This window comes from Canis lupus, chromosome 17, assembly GCF_048164855.1.
Source record: "Canis lupus baileyi chromosome 17, mCanLup2.hap1, whole genome shotgun sequence".
In the NCBI taxonomy this organism is placed as follows: Eukaryota; Metazoa; Chordata; class Mammalia; order Carnivora; family Canidae; genus Canis; species Canis lupus.
The window spans coordinates 52,971,071-52,995,154 of record NC_132854.1 but is presented as its reverse complement, the minus strand read 5'-3'; the positions used below and the strand labels follow the sequence as shown (position 1 = coordinate 52,995,154).

The 24,084-nt window shown below is 37.7% G+C and overlaps 1 protein-coding gene across 5 annotated transcripts in view; it reads right to left on the bottom strand.

Annotated features, from left to right (window-relative positions):
• Nucleotides 1-223: 223 nt before the first annotated feature.
• Nucleotides 224-24,084, bottom strand: part of AKAP11 (A-kinase anchoring protein 11) — a 48,804-nt gene continuing 24,943 nt past the window's right edge. For 4 of the 5 annotated variants that reach the window (XM_072782939.1, XM_072782941.1, XM_072782938.1 and 1 more), the window contains 6 exons: nt 19,181-23,678; nt 15,293-15,448; nt 9,968-10,051; nt 9,137-9,183; nt 6,600-6,760; nt 224-4,217 (listed from right to left, as the gene is read on the bottom strand). In XM_072782939.1, the coding sequence (XP_072639040.1) occupies nt 4,092-4,217; nt 6,600-6,760; nt 9,137-9,183; nt 9,968-10,051; nt 15,293-15,448; nt 19,181-23,678 (5,072 nt within the window). In that variant the 3' untranslated portion in view covers nt 224-4,091. The remainder of the gene's footprint in view (nt 4,218-6,599; nt 6,761-9,136; nt 9,184-9,967; nt 10,052-15,292; nt 15,449-19,180; nt 23,679-24,084) is intronic. The other variant, XM_072782942.1, reaches the window with a different exon arrangement.

Sequence of the window (24,084 nt, the reverse complement as noted above, 5' to 3'; positions counted from 1 at the left end):
ATAGGTTGGGCAGCCAGCCTTTCAAGTCACTTATGTCAGCATTCAGAGGCGTCTGAATATACAGCCAGAATCCAGTGTCTGATTAAAAATACCCAGGTTCTGTAGTTCTCAGAAACCATTTTAGAAGCACGGAGATTATGTGTCTTCTATCATGGCAGTTCAATTAACGCCTTTGTTGTTTAGTTCAGGACAGAGCAGTTAACAAGACAATATAGAAGGAAACTGAGGCCAGGCATCTCTTACGTTTATTGGAGAATTCTTAGTTGGGAGAGGAAAGATCACAGACAAACAATTCATAAAAGATAAAAGAACAATTAATTGCAAATTATTACAAAGGTGATTTCTGAAATCTTTATTTTGAGCCACTGCAAAAACAAAATTATAGTGCATCCTGAAGTTCGTATTTTGGTAAATGAACATATTAAAGGACAGAAAAGCTAAAAAAAGTTACTGTTATACGAGATCTTAATGTAGTAATTCTGCACAAATAAACAGCTACAATTACCCAAAGCTGCTTTTGCTATATATATATATATTAAACAAGAATGTGAATTACTTTAAACACTGCACAAGTAACCAAAGTTAGCAAATCCAGCAATATTAAAACCCGATATTAAATAGTATTCAAACATTACAACAAAAATGAAATAATGAACTTCTAGAACTACAATTCTACCCATGTGAAAGGAATGTACATGGATGGTAAAACAAAAAAATAAATAAATAAAGTGACAAGAGTGACCAACACTGCATCTCCATCTTCAGGGCAGGGATAGAAGTGAGTAAATGCGTGTGGGGTCTTTTGCTAAAAATGGGGGAAAGATGCATTTCACTTGAAGGTAATCACATAATTCCCACTGAAGCTCTAACTGTCTTGTGCTGGTGACAGGTGGGCAGGGCTTTATATGGAAAAGTATTTTCCCTATACCCTGAGTGTGGATGCATTAATATATTTTTTTTAAACTGTGGGAAGTTTCCTTTGAGAAATATAAAATTTAAACAACATACTGATGGGAAACTGACAGTGAATTGTGAAAGCATACTATTAGCTAAATAATTAACTAAAAAGAAATTTTGAGTCTGAATTCTGATGATCAGTCGGGGTTAAGTTTTGCTTCTGGCAAATGTGCACTGATGTCAAAGCCATGTAGATAAACGGTCTTTCACTTTATACATGGTACATTTAATAAGTAATTAAATTCTCCTACCAGCAACATAAAACCCTTATTTAAGCAAAATGCAAGTATTATGAGTTGAATTAATTCACATCAAATATCTGAAAGGGTAAGTGGAACATTTTTCAAAGTATAAAGATGTTATCGCATGTATTCACTAAGTGAATACTCTCAAAGGTCTTATTACTCCATTAAATTCTATCAACCAACCCAATTGATATTTTAATTTTCCTCCGTGACTTAATCATTCATTTTGTATAAATCAAGAAATATCTTCAAAACCAACATTAATAATATCCAAAATATGAATGTAATTTAAACTTGCCTTGGGAAAAGAAGGCTATGAAAGAATTGTTACATTTCAGTCAAAAACAATGTTCTTAAAAAAAAAAAAAAGAACCCTTATCAGAGGCCTCCTGTCATTCACTTTCTTTCCACAGATCCTTCAAGGGTTCTGAAGTTGATAAACAGAATTCAACTCAATGCATATCACAATTTTAAGAGTTCTGAATAAGACATGGTAATTTCATGAGGGCCGAAATGCACAGAATGGCAAGATTACCATGTTACAATATAAATATGTCAAGTAGATTAGTAATAAAATGAGACGGTGGGGGAGGAGGGCGGGGTGGTCCTCTCAACAAACAGGGCTGAAGACCGAGCAACCAAACAGACATAAGATGTCTTTGGAATAATCACAAAGTGCCTTTAACGAAAGTAAGTTTAGAATGTCCTTGATTAAAAGATACTTCTCTCCATATAAGGAGCTTTGCTCACACTTGTTTTCACATCTGCTAATACTTAATATTGTTCTCTACACCCCTACACTGCTACAAGGGTAGAGTTCCATTAGGGTTCTTACCACACATGCTAACACCTACAGACTGGTCTGTCCTTCCGTGGTGGCTAAGTAAAGGAACCCTGACTCCAGCACAGCTCCAAGCGAATGCAGAGACAACAAGGATAGGAGGAAAATCTTACTTCAAAATGATTATTACCATAAGAGATATAAACATAAACATTTCCAAGCACAGGAAGTTTTTTACAAAACGAATATATTTTCACTTTAAGTTTAAAAGAAAGGCAGAACTCAATTTGCTGTTAATCAAACCCGTACGTGTATCGAAGTTACTAAACACAACTTGATAGTCATATACGTGTAAAAATGCAATCTAATCTAATAATCAGTTAATCCCTGTTATGATTAACAACCCAGCTCCCAGCGTTCATAAACCCAGCCCAGTGCTGCTGCATCTCAAGTTTGGAGAAGCTAAAGACAGAAACAGTTCCGGCTATACAGATTTCCTGCATTACTCCACCGTAAAAAATACTTGAAGAAACTTTAGGTGAATTTATTTATAAAGCTTGCTCTATTTCTTTAAGTTGAGAAAAATCAAAGTTCACACTGTAACCTCAAAATATTTAAGTAGCTTTGGGCATTTTTTCTTAAGCGAACTTTACTCTCTCATTATAAAATACATTTCTCTCATAATTATTAATTCAAATTAATATAAGTGCCCTTATTCCTTGCCCCTTGGTGGGTGCTATGTCTTCTACACTTTGTGCAGCTTCCAGAACTGTCAGTGCTCCGGGAAAAAAGAAAATGAAATGGAGCAAAACCAAAAGCCCCCAACGAAAAGTGATTTATTCTAGATTACAAAACACTAACGGAAGAACCAAAAATTCACACATGCATATCCTCACATACAAAACCAAGACACAATCTTGGTCCTCTATTCAAGTCAAGTGGCAGTTTCTGAAGACAAAGTAGTAGAAAACATGGAGCCCAGAAAAATCATGTCAGACGACTTTACAAAATAATGCAGATACTATTTTATCGCGGGAGGGGGTTATGGGAGTGAGAAGGTGCTGGAAGTCCCTTCTTTTTCTGGAAAAGGCTTATCCTTGCTAGGCAGAGAGTTTTGTGGATTTTTTTTTTTTTTCAAAAATCTGACCATGAAAATCATTACTGGGCTTCTCTGGATGCATTTCCATATCAACATTAATTTTTAAAATTTTAACATGTTTTGTACCTTTATTTTCATTTATAAGTTAGGGGCCCAAAGTTGCCAAAAAAAAAAAAAAAAAAGAAAGAAAGAAAAATTCTTACTGCACAACCTTTATAGACATTTTATTTTAAAGCATTTTTTAAATGTCAACAGAGGGTTTCTAACCAAGAAAACACTAAAATAAAAAAAAGGGCACAAACCCACTAGGCAAGGTTAAAGTCTCCCTTATCCACATACACACACACACAAACACATACTCATTTTCATGCCAGATGGATTGGCAACATTAGTAAATAATGTCATTCGATGAAAGGATGGGGAAACTATCATTTATGGTATTTATCGGAACCTAAAATACCAATGTTTCTAAGAAATTAAATAGTGCAAGGGATTCAAAAAGCTACCAAGAGCTGAGCTGTGGAAATAAAATTGACTTTTAAAAATAAGACAGAAGTTCTATTGTGTGTGTGGGGGAACCCATTAGCCTCAAAGCTCTTTTGTCAGATTAGTTCTCAATAGCACAGCATTTGTTTGTGAAGGAGCAAAACTCTTTGTCCCTGGACTCTGTCCTCAGCCACCTCAGTGTGGTTTGTAGCAGCACTATTCAGATGCAAGAAGACTGGTGTCGATGTCCCTGAAAACCTCATGGTCAGACTTTCCTTCAAATCAACGTTCTGAGGGTCTTAACACACTACGCATGTGCACAGAAGCATAATGAAGATAGTCTTTGACAGAAATTACAAAAGTATGAACTATATACAACGTGGGATGACTGAATGCGCTTAAAAAGCTTGATTTACTTCCCTCCCAGTTCACTGTAAATGTTAATATTCAAAGTTTACCCTATGCATCTTGATCTATTTCTTCCTCTCTCAAAACGATAAAATGTACTGGCTGGAAGTTTGTTCTACGCGTCTTCCAAGAGCCAATCAAACAGTGACTTGTGCCTCTCCTCCTGCACTTCATAGTACTGCAGCACAGCCTGCACGACGTCCCCCACCTTCCATCCCTTTTCTTGTAATCGTTTTGAGAGCTGGTAAGAAAGAAAGGCATGTCCAATGTTAGCCAAAGACAATCTCATAACAACAAAGTTTCCATTTTTATTTTTAGTATCAGATAACTATGAGATTCTTGCCGTCTGCAGTAAAATATTATTTCCCAGTTTTATAGCAAGGCCTCCTCTCCTAAATTACCACCCCTCTACACAAACTAAACATGTTTCCTTCCTGCCCTTGACAAATACATCTCCTCCAGGGAATGACACTTTGGGGCTGTTGGGAGACAGAACTCCACCAACCTCACCCACCAGATAGTCTGTGTGGGAGTAGAGTCGCCATCTCTACATGAAATTCTCGACCTAACTAAATACATCTGCCACACCCTTAATTAGGAACATAAAATAATAAAGATGTCAATCTTAGTAGAAGGATGTGGATTTTTCCTTCCACAACATGTAGTGTGGCTTTTTTCTGGAATACACACTCTGGCCTCAGTGGAAACATGGCTTTCTAAGTTAAGAAATGTTAATGTTTCAACAAAAAAACAACCAAAAAAAGTATATAAATATTGTGGTGATCATTTCACAATATAGACAAATATTGAATCATGCTGTACACCTGAAACTAATGTAATGTTATGCTTCAATAATACTTCATTTTTCTTGAAAAAAAAAAAAAGTAAATTTAAATACAGGTTTAAATAAATACATCGTCACCGGTATCAGAATATGTCTTCACTCATTTTGTTCTATTTAGTTCTGTAAAAACTACTTTAATTTTGTAATGTAAATATGCTTAGCCTTGTTAAATACAGCCTTATAGTGATATAGTTCACAGACCATATAATTCATCCATTTAAAGTGTACTTAGTCCATGGTTTTTAGTACAGTCACCGAGTTGGGTGCAACCATCACCACAATTACTGTTAGAACACGTTTGTCACACCAAAAGGAAGCTCTACCCATTAGTGAACACTCCCCATGTCTCCCAAACAGAATTCTAGGCAAACGCTAATCTACATCAGTCTCTACAGATGTGCCCATTTGGGCCATTTCGTATAAATGTAATCATAAAATATATGATATGGTCTCTGGTGACCAGTTTCTTTCACTTAATGTGACTTGAAGGTTCCTCCATGGCGTAGCATGTATGCACTTCCTTCCTTTTTGACAGATAATATTCCATTGCATAGAAATACCACATTTTATTTATCCATTCTAGGATGTTTCCATTTCTGGCCTGGTAGGAATAATGGACATACATTTTCATTCCTCTTGGGTATTGCTGGGTTATATGATAATGCCAGGTTTAACTTCTTGAGGAATTTTCAGAATGTCCTCCCTAGGTTACTTGGGGATGAGCGCCTAGCACCATCATGCTCACGCTCAGCTCTGCCCATGGTCTTCCTTAGCCCTCACTTTATTTAAGACTAAATGACTTGAAAATATCTGCTTCCCTCCAGTGGGCTCTCACACCTTTCCTATCTACTCCTTCTTGACGATTTATTTCCTGAAGATCGCTTTGTCTTATCTTCTCCTTCTGCCTCAAACCAGAAACCTAACCTAGAAAAATCCAAAAGTCCAAGAAAAAACAAACAATAAAATACCAACAAAAGGTCATTTTTACTGAATATCTCTTCCACACACTTCTTTAAACTATATCTTTGTAAATTCTGAACCAGGAATCAAGAGTAACTGGACTGCTCCCTTTTTGTTATAGATCAATTTGCACCGGTTATTCATTGAACTATTTTATACCCTATAAGAAGATTAAATCAAAATTCTGATAAGGAAGATTCTGGGACAAAAATTTTAAGACTATATAAAATAAAAATCTTGACTAACAACATGCCTGGCACACAGTTAAGTTCTTGATAAAAATACCCAATTAGTGTACTGAATCTGAATATTGCATTATTAAGAACCCCATGGCCCCTTATAAGATGTTTAAACCTTCATGGCTTTTTGAAGCATGCTAGCTTCTCCCACTAATACAACTGGATTAACAGAGTAGGAGACATACTAATTGCCAGGCATAATTATGAATCAATTTAAAACAAATAATAACTCAATCTTTCCATATGAATACATGGTTATTAATGGCACCTAACTCTGAGTGCTTAGGATGTCAGGCGCTAGAGCAAGCATATTTTTTTTTTACAGTATTGTGTTTAATCCTCATAAACCTCTGTAAGGTAACCTCTCATTTTCATAGTGCAGATAAGGAAACCTTGAGCGTGCCCAAGGTTACACTACCAGAGGGGCAGGGCTAACATCCGGACCCACTATGCGACTCTAGCACACAAGCACGGACCCACTGTGCAATCAAGGGGCGTCTGGCTAGGTCACCCATGGGATACAGAACACCGAAGATGGTTAAGCATGGCCTTACAACCACCCTGTGCAGCAGGTGCTTACTTGTATGAACTCCTTCTTTGCAGAGTCATGAAGATAAAGTTCTGTCACTTCAGCCTCAGAAGCCACGAGCCACTGAAGAATAATCCTTAGCTGGGGATCCACTGTGCAAGGCTCCATGTCAATATTGGTAATGAGCAGAATCTTTCTGTCTGGCCCCAAACCTAGTATTTACATTTGAACGACATAAAGTGAAACTCATCAATTCAACTCTCAATACTCTGGTTCCCATGGGTAGAGAAATATTTTCCATTTCTTAAGATTCCAATGAATGCTCGGAAGAAAAAAATCTGTCTTCCCTCATCCTCAGCTTAACATCAACCAAAACATTTATTTCAAAGGGCAAAATAAAGCTACAACAAAGGAATAACGCTGATCATCTATCTACTGAGAGCACAAATACAAAACTCTATTTTGAGGCATTGAATTCAAGTACTATAAATGCCATAGATTTGTGTCAAAATACAATCCACAAGTAAAGAAAAGAGGAAACAAAATTATAAACCATCAAAATAGAAATCTCATATAAAGAAATGTATTAAACGGACTTTGAGAAAGCTTCTTGAATTACGTAACAGAAGCAACACATACTTGTACAGGGCATATTACATCCTAGGTAGTATTACATATACATATTACATCCTAGTTCTTCCTATATACAAACTCCTGGAACCCTCACACCCATCTTATGAAGTGAGAACTACCATCTCTATCTTACAGGTGAGGAATGTGAGGCAGAGAGAGATCCGGAGTCTTACAATGGGGAAGTGGTTGAGCCAGGACATGAACATAACAGTCTGGCTCCATGCTCTCAACCACTTCATTTTTTAGGCAAAGGACGGGGGGAAATGTCACATGCAGCCACTTACATCCCAAAAGGCAGACCAGGGAATTTTCTGGCACACCTCTTTGTAAATAAGCTATTACTCACAAGTTTCTTTTTATGAAAATTATGTTCTCAACATAAAGAAGGATGAATCGCTGTTGGCTATAAAACTAATGACCTGTAGACCCATATCATCACTCCTGCTTAAAGAGGGCTGAGCTAAAAGCAGAGCTCACACAAGTAAGTGCCCTCCCACACTGAGGTGAACAGTGGGCATGCTGGCAGACGTCACGTCAGTTTGTGCCAGTCGTGGAAATTTGTTGGTGACGGTCCCTGATTCTTTTTTAAAGTTTGCAGGGCATTCTAGACTACTACTAATCATTTCTAGGATTTGTGTTGGTCCCTAATGTTTTCACTTAGACAACAGATCTGTGTCATTCTCTTAAGATAAAAAAAAAAAGTACTGCCTTTTCCCTCCTCTCCCCTCAATGACTCTCAATCAAAAAAGGGGTCTGGTACACCATGATATCATGATACCAGACATGACACAACTTTCCTAGACAAAGTTAACATTTTTTTCAGTCAACAAAATAAAGCAAATATTACCTAGCCTATCTGTATCTCTAAAAATATTGACCTATCCCTATGTCATATCCAATGACAAAAACTTACTTCTAGAAGCCCTATATGAAGAATGTCTACTTAAAAACAGAATGTCTAACTTAGCAGAAGCACTGGGACTAAAAAATAATCACCTCAAGTCTGAGGATTTTAGCTCAAAAATGGGTACATGACTTCCCTAAATAAGAAAGGCATAACTGGAGGTAAAACTAACTGGACACTCAGGTGTTAATAAAGTACATTTCAAGAATTCATTTAGGCATTTTTCTCAGTTTGCCCTACTTCTAAGGAAATGATGAAAAAAAGCACTAGCTCAAAAACAAATATCTCAAACACTATAAATATTTTTAGGTGCTGCTCTATAGAAGATATTATTGGTATTTTCATAATTTAAAAAAATAAGCCATCTAAATAAACCAGCTAAATGAAAATTCAGCTTCAATATAGAAAGTTTCTACATTCACTCAGATACTCTAATATTGGAATTAAGGATTACAAATCATGGTCCAGAACTCTGTTACCAATGACTTCTGGTATTTAGATATTTGGCACTGTGTTCATCAAAGGAAGAACTGAATATTTTCTTCAAATATGTCTATTTGTGAATTCAGGAATAGGACTGAGAGAGGGAAGAATGTATCTTAAAATATCTTTTAATTTTTACCTTCTGATTTATGTAAGATCAACATTAAACACTAATTTAAGAAGTTACTAGTTTGGAAGGATAAAACTAGAGCATATGCCATGATTTTAATAAATTATATATTATAATGTAAGGGTTTTATGTTTTAAAAAAGATAATTACACAGAGAGAGATTATCATAAATTTCCCTCTCAAATAACTGAATAACTCTTTTTAAGTAATTCAGTTTTCACACCAATGGGTACACTTCATTAGTTTAGCAATCAAATGGTACAAATGGTTCAATAAAGGACCTGTCACCGGATACATTAGTTCAGGACTGTTGTGATTTGCAAATACCCTAATTTATAATAACCTGGAGGCCCACAGATGAAAACACACGAAGTGAAGACTCTTCTAGGAAACCTTATACAAAAAAACATGCAAACACTTTGAAAAACAGTCATTTACCTTCTCCATCATCCTCAGGATCTTCATCTTTATCATCTGGCTCATCACTTTTCAAATAAAAGAGCAGAAGCAGTTAAAAAAAAAAAAGCTTTAATTAAAATAATGGTACTAAAACCAATTCTTAAAACATGGAAAAGAATGAATGTTACGATATGATATATGACATTTAAAAAGGTAAGAAATGACAATTTAAAAGGAAGCTTTGCTTCTCACACCATTTCACGTTAAAATCTGAATTGTAAACGATGCCTAAACAGGTAGGTCATCAGTAACCAAGAAGGCCTACCTTACCGTGATACAGAACACCAAGTAATTTCATGATCAAATTTGATTTCAAATAATTTAAAGTTAAAATAGTCTACTAATTTGGTTCTGGATAACACAGCATTTGAATTATCACAGAATGCCATGAATATTCATTAATGCCTCTGCTGATGTCATGTACATATTTTTAACAGAGTAAATTTTTTTCCTATGCTTTCCTTAAATATGAAGTAAAATTACATACAAAAACAAATAAAACAACAACAAAAACCAGAAATCCTGTAGGAAGCAAGCTCTTTTTAATGAAATAGTAATTGGTAGGATGAAAAATAGCAGGCGGAGCACTACATGCATAGATGTAACACATTTTGCAATTAGAGGTCAGTTGTATCTTAGCATAATTGAATTTTGTCATTAGATGTAAATTATCAAGCAGGATCAAGTCCAAACACAGGAGGAAAGCAGGTTGATACATACTGGCACTGTAACCCACGTTCTTTTCAGAGTATGACATCATGCATTAGTGTGAAAGACTCATCAGTTTGTAAGTTTCTGGACCGGACCAACCTGTCTGATGTTGGAAAGGATAAATTGTCCTCATACAAATCTCCTTCTAAACCAAGACTGCTCCAGCTACTGCTGTTACCATTACTGCCAGAAGAAGAAAAGAACAGAGCTGAACCAGAAAATGAATAGTAAAGACGACCTGGGTTTTCCTTGGAACAGCTTCTGTCAGTGGTAAGTGGGAGGTTCGGGTGAGAGCTGCCCCCGGGGAGGGGGGCATCCGTGGAGGCAGAAACCATCACGGCTACCGACGGATTCGGGTGTTTGGGAGTTTTCTTATTTGGCCTCCACACATCAGGAAAAATAGTCTAAATTTCTATTTATTTCACGTATGGACACAACAGAATGACTTTTAGGACAGTAGATGAATGCCTCAAGAAGTTTCATGATTAAATTCATGTTTAGGCAAATCTTGGGCTATAATTTGTAAGAAGCCAAAACTCTTCAGTTTGGGTAAAATTTTAAAAAAATCACAGGTTACCGTTAACATTCTCTCAGCTCTTTAGACAGATGGATTTGGTACTGAAATAACAGGCACCAAACATAATCCCAAATAGACCTTTTCTAACTACTTGGAGAAAAGATGTTTTCTGATTTCTTTTTTTTTTTTTTTCTGATTTCAAAATACCCTTATTATGTCAATTACCTTCATTTCATACATTATGTATAATTCAGTAGGTGGCAAATAACATCCATTTTCATCAGATTTTTGAGTAATCAAGGCTTAATCGAGCAATACACCTGTCTGGTGGGCCAGTCACTAATGCCACACAGACACCTTAAACTATCTAATCAAAAGAGGAAAGCAAACGATATCCTAACATTGCAGCAAAGCAAAAAGAAACAATAAGCGACTGTGTTCAGAAACAATACTAAATTTAATTTTTCAGATTAAAACCTAAACATGCGATTTAAAATTCTAATCATTAAAATAATTAGTAAGCACATTAGTTCGCAGTGATAAGCAGCTTACGTTTCCCCACATTAGGCTAGGCAATTACAAAAATTAATATGTACACAAAACCAAAATTTTGGTTTTAAAAAGTGAATTAACACAAAATCATCTTCTGTGCATCAGTAAATGTTGATACAGTTACCAAAAAAGGGATGATTATTTAAAAGTTCTAAAGAGTTTACAAGCAATTTCAATAATTTGCGTATCTGTATTTACTCTGACACCATCAAACGGTCACAAACCATACTGTATTAGAAAATTGAAGTTAAAACTGAGTAGTTTCTTTTCAACCTGTGCTCAGACAAATATAACTCCATCTATAAAACCCTGAAAGCAGCCAGAGTTTTGCCTATGTGGTCTGTCGTCAGACAAACCAAAGATGGAAAAACATGGAAATATAGAATGGAGAGGCAGCTGTGAGCCAAAGAGAAAGGGAAAACTGAAGATCTCAAACATTGCACTACCTCTAATATAGGAATGATTTTCTAAACAAAGGAAAAATATTACAAAATTAAAATCCTTACCCATACTCTGACAACAATAATGATTCCTCCTTTTAATTAATCATCAAAACCCATCCCCTAAAGTTTAGGTGAACATGAAATGAATAACGGCAAAAAAAAATGTGAAGACTAAAAATTCAAACTCCCTCTATTTAACCTCATTCCCCCACCCCTCCTACCCCTCAAAGTGGGTCCGATTTAAAGTCAGTTATCTATGAAATGCCACCTAACTAGGGGGACTGTATAATTCTTCATCTAAGCAGGACACTTTGGGAAATGAAAGAAGTCACCATTAATAACTACACCAAAGCAACAGAAGCACACCTGGCCTGTCCCGAGCAACCTAGGAGATACAATCACCTTCCATTAATCTGACACAAAACAACTGAATATCTTCACTTAACAGTGATATTTCATTCTTAAACACTGCCCTGCATCCATCATTTTCTTTTAAATCTTTTCCTATTTCCTATCTATTCCTATCTGTGTATTTTCCTTTCACATCTTTTCATATTTCCTATGTCTAGAAGGGGTGTACCTCAAGCCAGTGGGGGCCAAAGGTTAAGATTTTTTTAATTTAAATTCAATTTGCCAACCTACAGTATAACATCCAGTGCTCATCCCATCAAGTGCCTTGCCCTCCTCAATGCCAGTCACTCAGTCACCCCATCCTCCCACCCGCCTCCCCTTCTGCAACCCTTTGTCTGTTTCCCAGAGTTAGGAGTCTCTCATGGTTTGTCTCCCTCTCTAATTGTTCCCCAGTTTCCCTCCTTTTCCTTAATGGTCCCTTTCACTATTTATGTTCTGCATATGAGTGAAACCATATGATAAATGGAGGCTCAGATTCTTTATTGTGGTTTTCAGCCACATGAAAACTACTGTCGATTTGGACATATCTCATAAATACTATCTCAAGAATTCCGCAAGCCCAGTCCCATCTCTTACCTAACCCACTACATAGCTTCTAAGAAATTCACAGCCCGTTTGCAGTACTTAAGAGACCCACATACACAAACCAAGCCTCTTTCAGATCAAATAACTACACATTCCTCATAAGCACCTATGAAACTCTGAAATTATTATTTCTTTAACTGTTGCCCTCTACTAACCTTCCTACTTGGAGTAAAAAAGCATATGGAGGGTCTAAAACACTTAAGTCTTTTATCTCCTATCTGATCTCTGTACCAGAAAATTACAGTTCCTACAGATGTCATCAAAGACAAAACACGTGCAGCCATGTATCTTAAGTGTGGCCTCTGAAGCACCTGCAGTAAAATCATCGGAGATTCTTGGGACCTCCAATGACCTACTGAATCTTAATCTCTGGAAGGTGAGGCACTAGAAATTGTATGTTCAGCAATCACACTATCAACCCAGGATGAGCCCTACTTTTTCTCTGTCCTTGAACCTCGACAGCCACATAGCATAACTGTTCTTATTAAGACTGTAAACTACAGGTGTTTTTCAGACAAAATGCTATAAAGCCATGTTATTCCCCAGCCTGAATCCAGTTAATTTTCTGAACCAAATGCATTTACCATGTTAAACATAATTCTTTGAGTCTCAGCCTGATTTGGTCTTTTTGAAACTTGGTTCTGGTTAATGAGATGATCTTTTCATCTTTATTTTAAGTCATTCACAAGTAATGAGCACAGTATTCCCTTATCTGCAGAGAATGTGTTCCAAGGCTTGCAGTGGCTATCCATGAAACCATGGATAGATAGTATTGAACCCTACACATACTATGTTTTCTTTACATACATTACTTATAATGAAGTTTATTTGTTTGTTTATTTATTTATTTATTTTAAAGATTTTATTTATTTAATCATGATATATCCACAGGGAGAGGGAGAGAGGCACAGGCACAGGCAGAAGCAGGCTCCATGCAGGGAGCCCAATGCGGGACTCGATCCTGGGTCTCTAGGATCTGGCCCTGGGCTGAAAGCGGTGCTAAACCGCTGAGCCACCGGGCTGCCCTATGATGAAGTTTAATTCATAAATTAGGCACAGTAAGAGGTTAACAACAAAAACTAAAAAGAGTAATTTTAACAGTATACTACAATAAAAATTATGTGAATGTGGTCTGTCTCTCTCAAAACACCTTACTGCGTGTACTCACCAGCCTTGTGATGATGTGAGATGATAATCATCTGAGATGAGATGAGATGATGTGTGGTGAATGACACAGGCACAATGACAGTAGTGTTAGGCAATAAGTGGCCTTCTGACAACATGTCAGGAGGATCATCTGCTTCTGGACCTCGACTGACCATGGGTAACTAAACCCACAGGAAAGCAAAACCACTGATGCCAATGGGCAGGATTCCTTATTTTCTATCACTAATAAAACGCTAAGAAGGACAGAACCAAGGACAGAGCCATCTAACCAGACAACATTCTGCACAAAGCTGTTTAGCTGGCTACAGAGGCCCTTGATGCCACGGGCCACTAACCCTCGTTCACCATTGCAACGCTAGGATTTCCTACGCAGCAATGTCGACCCTCACTGAAATCCTAGAAGCCTATGTTTCTCCAAGATGAGAGGAGAATTTAAGTCTTAACATTCTATTCTAGGTAGAGTTATGGAAAGGGCCAAATAATGTTTGTGATATGACCCCTACTTCCCACTACCAGTTTTAAAGACTGCCTTCTTAGACCCAGATTTTTTTTTAAAGATTTCATCTATTTATTCATGAAAGACACAGGGAGAGAGGCAGCGACATAGGCTGAGGAACAAGCAGGCTCACTGTAGGGAACTGGATGCAGGACTCAATCCCAGGACCCCAGGATCATGCCCTGAGCTAAAGACAGGCGCTCAACCACTGAGCCACCCAGGCGTCCCTGACCCAGATTTTAAGATGTATTGGTGGTTTACACAGCATTTTAAGAAACTATGACAAAACAGATGTTTTATACAAATATTAATACTTACTGGTTAATCCAAGCATCAAACAAAATGCTCTGAGATGATGTGTTTTAGCAGGTGAGAAGCCATTTCCTTCCCTTCCTCCCCTCCTCCCACAGTCTTCTCACTTCTTCCTCTTTTTAAGTCAATTCCAAGGGTTTTTGTTCAACTGAAGCCTCACAGGGTCCTTCTCACAGGCCAAAAACTAGGACCTTTTCCTCTCCCTAGACTCAGCCCTGGATGGCATTTATTAATTCCAATTATCAATTAATGCAGATAAAAAAATTTATGGCATTTTATAGTTTAGTCAGGAATGCCTTTAGAGAGTCAAGAATGTAAGAAACAAATGTATCATAATTAATAAAATATGCTAAAGACTGTTACTACGAACAAAATTAACTAAGACAAGTTATATACCAGGGAAATGCCTTCCGCTGTACAATACCGTATTTTTACAAGAAGTTTATGTATTTTCAAGTATAAATGCTCTCGGCCATTTTGTTCCTGGATAGCAGGGTAAATGAGGAATCCTCCCAAGAAAGATATTACTTTCACTAATAACAAGAAAATTACAGGGTCATTTAGATAACTTTTACAGATAACTGTCTTTTTTTTCAGCTTCTAAAGAAAAACATTTTTTGAAATGAGAAATACATTTTTTCCTCAAAAATCACGGAAGTCCAGGAAAATCCTAAAGGTATAAAATCAAATGAATGCAGTATTTTTCACATCAGCTATTGTCACACCCAAAGAAAATTAGCTTAGCTAATCATGGTATCTAATAAATGTCAAAAACTATTAGAACTAAAATATATATATATATATATATTAGAACTACATTATAGACCATAAAACATATTCTGAAAATAATGGCATATTTCTAATTTTTAAACACCCCGTGTAAATATAATTCTGAGGTCTGAGGACCTAAACTATGCAATCACACGCACAAATTTAGTTACCTTTCACTTAGGTGATGAAAACTGCTACTTTCATCCTGGTGTTCATCTTCAAAACTTAAATTAGACCAGCTACCCGTGCTGTCATCACCAATACTGAGATTCATCTGCTGGCTGCCGAAAGACTCGGTTGACTGTAAGTCTTCTATTTCTTTTGGACTGAAAAAAAGGAAGGAAGGAAGGAATGGGGGAGAAGGGAAAAAAATTTTCAATCCGAAATATTCAGATTCTGAGTTCCAAAGCTATCAATTTGATGATAAAGATGACAAAAACAAGAATCGATCTTCACAGCCACACCAGTGGCCCATTCAACCCTTTGTGTCTGCTAATAAAGAGACTCTGCAGGAGAGCAAAATACTTTCAAAATTAAATGAGCTATATCTATTATGGATCCATCCCAAATGCTCTGTTGATCTGAATTCTCTTTCAAGCAATTCATACTTTCAACTGGCACCACTGCAGAGGAGCGCACGTTCCTACATTGATCACCTACTTTTTAAGACAGTACTCTTCTTTGTACTGAGAGGAAGCTCTTTCTGGCTTGAAGAACAACAACAACAACAAAAATGTAGTTTGAGGAATTCTAGTACTGTCAATCAAGCCTCGAGTCAAACTAGCCAATCTCTTTAAGATTCTGAGCACGGATCATAACAGTTCTCATTATTTTTTTCAATGAAAAGACATTTATATTTTTATTCCATCTCACGAGAAAGGCCACTAGGCCACTGTTCAGTTACTGCAATTGCCCCCTCTATATTTTATTCTCAACACAGCAGTTTAAAATGATATTTTTAAAGATAAAGAGGAAAAATGTTAGTCTTCTGATCAAAACCTTCTAACAGCTCCTCACCAATCAGAATGAGAGTCCAAATCCTTATAATACACTCACTGGTATGCTAGCCTCTCCTGGTCTCCATCTCTTCCCATCTATTAGTTTCCCAGCCCACTGACTTCAGGCACGTCTGCCTCTGTGCTGCTTCCCCAACATGCACAATCCTACCCCTTTGCCTGGAACCCTCTGCCCCAATTCCAGTGCGACTTATTCTCCCTTCACCTTTGGCTCTTTGCTCAAATGTTTATCAGTGTTTCTTCCCCCTCTGCCTATTCAAAACTGCAACCCATGCCCACCTGCTGCACCACCCACCACCACCACCCTCGCCCCCATTCCCTTCCTTGCTTCAGTTTTCCTCCAAAACACTTACCATTGTGTGATACACTTCGCTGTTTTGTCTTATTCCACTGTAATGTAAGTTCTAGATAACATATATTTTTTACTGGTTTTGCTTATTTTTGTATCCCCAGCACCCAGAATAAATCCTGAAATGCCCACTCCCCTCTGGGGCTATCCTCATTTTATATTTAAGATACATCAACTGGAATTACATTGGACAGGCACGTTATAGTTTTGAGCCGTAACAGACCTCTACTTTGTTTTTTTAATTTTTTACATTTTTCTGGAATGTGCTGCAATCTAATGGTTTTTTTGGCTGAAATGACCCACTAAATGAAGTCCAGAGAAGAGTTTTAATGACTACTGGGTTATTCCGGCTCAGAAATAATGGCTCACAATATAGTTTAGATGTTTGCTCTGCTAAAAATGCACTACCATGTAATTCCCCATTCAACACTCACAAACCACCCACATACCACCCTTCTGTACATTTACAGCTTTGTGAAATATTTATGGTTATTTTCATGAATCAAACATTTACAAGAAAAGGGACACCAAATGACACCTTTAAAAATAATCCACTTGAATGAATCCCTCTAAAGTTTGAAAGGCAAAACCATTTTAACTTCAGAAATAGAAAATGGGAAACAGTACATTGTACACACTAGAGTCAGCTTTTAATAATCAGCACTTATAGAACCCTATACAATTATTAAGAAGAAAAAAGAGAAAAGAAATACAAAGTAATATTCTACTGGCCTTGATAAAAAGTTCGACTAGGACAGCACTAGCTTCTAGGAATTAACTTGAGGGGCCTACTTACTCACCCAAGGGAGCCAGAAGGGAAAGTAAAAATATTGAGCTATCGATAGCTATCAATATTTTCCTCTCATCTAGGGTGGAGTCTCTTTTCCTACTAGAGCCTGGGGAGAGGCACAGGGAGAAACAGTTAAAATAGCCTGAGGTCAATCTTGTTTGAGGAGCGTTACTTCAGTTGTAGAAAAGCCTAGTCTACTACCTTATTCATTCACGTATTTATTAACCACTTACTATACATCACCATATTAAGAACTGACAGGTAGTCATGAACAAAGGAAATGTGGGTCGAGGACAAAGGCTTGCAATTTTTACTGTAAAGGACCAAACAGGAAACACCCAACCATTGTTGGCCATCTCACTACTCCAACTATTCAACTCTGGCGTTAAAGCACAGAAGCAGCCACAGACAATACATAAATTAATGAGCCCAGCTGTGTTCCAGTATAACTTTATTTATGAACATTAAAATTTGAATTTCATCTAATTTTCACTTGTCACAAAATAGTATTGTTTTGATTTATCAACCACAGAGGAAATGTAAAAACCATTCTTAGCTCACACACAATTAAAAAAAAAAAAAAAAAGAAAACAAGCAGTGGCCAGATTTGGCCTGAGAGTCAGTTTGCTAACCCCAGCTCTAGGAGAAAGGAAGCTGCCTGATTACAGAAAATAGAGACCTCCCTTCATTCACCAGAAACATCACAAGAAGATGCCACAGAACAACTGGATTCCAGGGTCCTGGCCAAACTGCATCTCCCTATTTTTTTTTCCTTTTTTTCGGGGGGAGGGGTATTTGTTTTTATTTAAGTTCAATTTGGCAACACATAGTGTAACACTCAGTGCTCATCCCATTAAGTGCCCTCCTAAGTGCCAGTCACTCGGTTACCCCAACCCTCCGCCCACCCCCCCCCCCACTTCCATAACCCTTTGTTTTTTTCCCCAGAGTTAGGGGTCTCTCATGATTTGTCTCCCTCTCTAATTTTTCCCACTTGGTTCCCCTCCTGTCCCTTATAACCTCTTTCACTATTTCTTATATTCCCTATATGTGCATCTCCCTATTTTAAGATGGCTAAGAAGAGAGGCAGTCCTTGCCATGGCTCTGACAAAAGCTACTAAAAATATATAAAAAAAAAAAAAATCTGAAGACTCATGTGACGCCATTAAATTCCACCTCAACTCTAGGAACTTTCTCTGTCCAGTGGGCCTAACAAAATCCTACAAACCAAGAACATAAGTTGGTCCTGATGCTTTCCAGGGAGGAAAAAAAGGCTAAAAGTGAAAAGTTTAATCACTATGGTATTGGAATCACTGAGCACAAGGCACAGCTACTGAAGAACACTGCGAGGTCATCAGAAAGAGAACTGTCCCCTTAGACAAGCACCTACCAGGAGAAGTGAGAACAGTAACAGAAGTCTTCAGAGACTTCCAATTACTGCTTTTTAAAGCTTTCTTCCTTATAGCAGTTTCGTTAAATTATCCTCTTTATATGAAAACTTACCTTTGTGAGAGAAAGAAAACACTGCTTTAAAAAAGAATGAAATCTTGGAGTCATTATCTATCACAGTGATACTCTGCATTTGTGGTCTACAACTCTCTGGCTTTTCTTCAATCCAGCGTTACCTACTTCACAGCTCTGTGAATGAGGGGTGGGGGGGTGGGGGGCAAGGTGACTATCCCTAAGCCTCCTCTTCTAGTTCAGGAAGTGATTAATACTTTCCCTCAAAGGGCGGTCAGGGGGATAATGAGACAACAGAGATGGAGAGTGACATACAGGATATGAAACACCACGCAAATGTAGTAGGGAAGATTTGTTAACTTAGGGTTCTGAACAGGACCTAAGACACATATGACTGAGTAACTTTTCATTTTATCATAAGACCCAAAGGACATCTGAAACTCACCTGCTAACCGCGCGTCCAACATTCGTCATTGCCGATGTCATTATTTCTGTGGTCAGGCTCTCAACAAAGCTAATGCCATCTTGTCCGATTCCGCTATCAGCCGCCAAGCTGGTATTGCTCAGCTCTCTCTCTGCTTTTTCAATAGCTTCAGCAACTATCTTCTCAGCAAGCACTGTCTTCTTATCAAGACCAACATGAATTTGTGGGACATCAAGGTGACAAATTCTAGACTCCTGATGGATGTTGCTAAGTTTCGATACAGAAACTGGCTTACCGCTAGCAAATGAATCCAGTCTAGAAATGTGCTGAGATGAATTCCCAGTACAATCATGCAATTCTTTACGGTCACAGTATCTGCAAGCTTGACTTATGAGAGGTGACAACTTTTCCGCATAAGTGACCCTATCAGCTGCTTTCGTGGACTCAGACTCATGGAAAACTGCAGATCCTAAACTGAGCTCTAGTGTGTCATCCACTACTTTTTTAGCATACTGCTCTATAGCTTGAACAACATTCTCTCCATGACCATATCCATTTAAGTTGCCTGTACTGTGATAAAATCTGTGATTTTGTGAGGGAGGCTGAAGAGACTGAAGAAATTCTGGCTCAATGTGAGACTTGGTATCTTCATCACATCCAGACTTTTCATAAAGGCAAGAATCTGTTAAGGATTTTGGCAAGCCAACCGTAGACGTTGTCAGCTCTTTTTTGACATCTCTTGTTATGCTGTGAGCTAGAGAGGTTGAAAAATTATACAGTTCAGAGGACTCATTTTTATATGTATCCCGCGTCCATTCACAGGTTTGATTTTTACAAAGGTAACCTCCATTTCTTTTGCTTTGTCGTTCTTTATCTACTTCTTGGTGGTGTTCTTTATTTAGGAATATTAATAGTTCGTTCTTGGTTTTTACCTGTGAGCTTTGCAGGGGAAACATTTTTGAGCTGCACTTCATTTTGGTTGTCTTGGCAGCTTCTTGTAATCCTGATTTAACAGATCGATAAGCAAGTCTATTGGCATACTGGTCCATTATTAACTCACGATTGCCGCCTTCCTGTTTTAGCACTTGGATAATATGACCCGCATACTCGTCTGTCACGCTTTCACAGCTGGGATACTTATACGTCAGACCAGACATAAAAGGATTTGGTGGTAACGAAAGAATGAATGGATCTCCTTCTCGTGGGTATGCTACAGCCTCCATTTCCAACTTCTCTTCTAATCTATCATCTCGGCCACCATCAACGTAACAACTATTCTTCCTTTGCCTGAAAGGCATACAACTTCTAACTTTTGCTATTTTCTCAGCTTCTGTAATGACTTCTGCCGCCATATCACTTGCAAAATTGCATAACGTTTGTAAATTTTCCTCTGAGCAATTTAAAACAGCAGGTGACACACTTCTTTGACTTTGTGCATTTAAGCAAGGGCTTTTAACCCTGGGTTCTTGAATGACTTTATTATCTAAATGGGAAGCTGCCATTTCCGTTGCGAGAGAAATGATGTGGGTAGCTAATGATTCTGCAAATTGAACTTTTTTCCCTGGGTGCTCAGACTTTACATCCACTTCTGGGTGCTCTTCGTCTTCACTACTTTCAACCTCTTCTGAAAGAGATCGCATGAGTTTCAACATGAACTCTTCTTTTTCTATAGTATTTTGTTCATTTTCAGACAAACTACCAACAGACGAGTTGTGAGGTGTAGAGGGTGGCGTAGCAGGTGCAAATTCTTTTGCTAATTCCCCCTTGAGCTTTTTGGTTAACTTCTTAATATCCCATTCAGAACTAGCCTGGGATGGTACTAGAGGAGTGGATGGAGGAGTGCCAGGTATTACATTTCCATCTCTAATTTTCTGTTTATCTTCCACATGCAAACCATCTACACATGTAAGCACTGTGGAGGACAAAGTATGTGAATGAGGAAAAGGGTGTTCTTGCCCAAAAGACAAGGGCTCAAGTGCTGTATTATTCAAATTATGCTTTTTCACAGATTTGTCCTTAGCAACTTCCTTCAAATCAGGTTTCTGACCTACAATTGTTGGACAAGGTGGTAGTGTCTCTAAAGAAAATCCGTGAGCTGATGAACCTTTACATTCTGGAACATAATCCTTTCCTACTGAAAGCAAACAGTGGGTTAAGTGATCTTGAGGATCAGAAAATTTGGGGAATTGTGACTCTTCTCTGGGAATAGGCAAGCCTTCCTTGTGTTCAGCACTTTTATCTACATTTGGAAGCACTGATTTGCTTTTATCTATGGAATGTTTAAGAATAGATTTAGATAACTGATCAGCAAACATGTCCTTATTGCTAGCTTCGCTCAGTTGCAGTGTTGCTTGGTCAGAGTGAAAAGCAAAGGGTTTTCCCTTTACTGCTGTAGTTACACAATCTGTGTGTTCATCAACTGTGTTCGTGCCTTTGAATGATGTCATTGACTCCAGCGTTTCATTTACAATCGTATGCACCATTGCTGTAGAAAAGTTGCTAATAATCACAGGATCACTTGGTAATTTTGAAGAGCTTTGCATTTCAATATCATCATTAGTTGGTTTAAAATCTTTCTGGCTACCTGGATTGTGGTCTGAGGGTAAACAAATATTTCTGAGACATGCTACTTCCTCTTCTTTGTTTTTTGTGGTAACACGTGTCTGGATAGAATCACCATTCAAATTATTACCATCAGATGACTGAAGAGACTTTGCCTGATATGTATTAGATGAAATATGATATGGGAGAAGGGCATTTCCCGCCAAGGGCACTGGTATAGAAGTAACAACTCCAGAAGTACAAAACAAGGCCTGCTGTACTGTGTATTCCTTTTTATATTCCTGCATGGGTCTTGTTGCCATAACTGTCTGATTGTTAAAAGCAGGGGAAAACGTGGAGGTCTGTGTCAATGGCACTAAATTTTCTGTGCTCGCACACTTTAGGTTATCTGTAGAAACACTAACCGCTGCCTTGGTTGTGAATGTCACATCAACTTGTGAAAGCTCAATAAACGCTTCCTGTATTACAGACTCAGATAAGTCTTTTGCATATGACTTTACTACTCTATCTTCACAGTCCAACGACCAACACTGTGGAGACGTGGGTGTTGGGGGATACGAAAACTGACACACTTCCATGATGCCTTCAAAAACAAGCTCTTCGGCAAGATCTGCAGCAAACCTAGCAACTGTGTTTGTGAATATCTGCTTCTTTACATACTGTAAATCCTGTAAAGCATTTGATAAAGCTTCGCTCACCAAAAAATTAGCCAGACTGCTAATGGCACGTTCTCTCAGTGAAAATGCACACTGCCTTCTCAGTTCATTAAATGCCATCTGAAAAATGGACGATGTCAATTTGATGGCTAAATGGCACAATGCATTGGTACATGAAGAGACTCCTTTCTGTAAGTCTTTAAATGCACTGCCGAAACTTTTTTCCACGAGATCTGATGCAAATTTCTGAATACTGTCTTTAATCATCAAGGATGTATTTTTAGATTTATTTTTTTGATCAAGGCTTCCATTCTTAAGAGCTATGGTTTTATTTTCTCCCTTTTTAATACTATGAATATTTGAGGTTGCATGAGTGTGCTGGGTATGAAGAACTGAGCCCAATACCTCACATGAAATGCTATTTGCATAATCCTCATAGGTGTAATAAACAGAATCATGATTTTCATGAATCTTATCTCCACCAGTATCTGTTTGGCAAAAACATTCAGCAGGAGTACAGCCTCCAAGAGGACTAAAGGCAGAAGATCGAATAGGGCTAAACAAACCACTGTCTTCCCCTGACGCCTTCACTGGGCGAGGTGAATCCGGGGCATCACACAGGTTACTATAAGGGGATTCCGGTTTACGAGGAGTTGGCTTTCTAACATTAGCTGGGAGAGCTGGACGATCAAACTTGAATTTTTGAGGATTCATAGTAGTGGTTACAGAGCAAGATTTTTCATGTTTGTGTCCTTTCTTTTGCGATGGCTTCCCTAGGACAGGATCTTTTGGAAATGAACAAGAAGCCTCTAAAGTTTGTTCTAGTTCATCAAACTGATCAAAACTATCAAAAAATTCACTTACTTCTGAGTCTGAATCTTCTATATCATCTTTCATCACAGGAATTTTAGGTAACTCAAGTTTTGCTTTTAAACTTTTCTGATAACCCTCTTCATCCAAGAAAATAACAGGACTTGGACTTGAGCATTCAGATTCAGAGGAGTAGGCAGGGGAAGAAGAAAATAATGTTTTCTGTGCATCACTACCTTTATCTGAAGCATTAGATGACCTGTAGAAACTCTTTTGGATCCAAGGCTCAGAAATTAACGTGGTGACTGAAGTTTTCACAGAAGGTAGTTCTTTATGTCCCAGCACATTTATTAAGGAAGCTGAAGGGTTAGCCAATGACTTCTGCCTCCCAGAACTAACCAGAATCCTTAAATCATGGGTTTCTAAATGGTGACCAGAAGAAGTCTGTGAAGCAGCATCACACTGGCTCTTTAGTGCAGTAATATTTATTCCTATAGGAAAAGAATAAAATGAACAGAATCTTTTAAAAATTAGTTTATATCAATGGAAATAAGTAGACTTCAAGCGTGAAATATATATTTGTAGCTTAACTGTCTTCTACACTATGTGTAACACCAGATTCATCCCAAATCACACTTGAGAGCAAATACACCTTTTACTAAAATAATTTCATTTTACCTCGCATCTAGAAATACTTGGTCTACGAAATGCTTAGCTCCTTGTCACACGTGTTAGAAACACTAATATGATCCCTCTACCAGCTAACTCTTCTCAAATTTTAACCCAGGCATGGTCCAAACACTTAATGTAATGAAGTAAACAGTGCTTGAACAGTACTACCCATAACAGATAGCAAATGGAAATAGCACAACTAAAGAGCAGATAACAATGCACTTA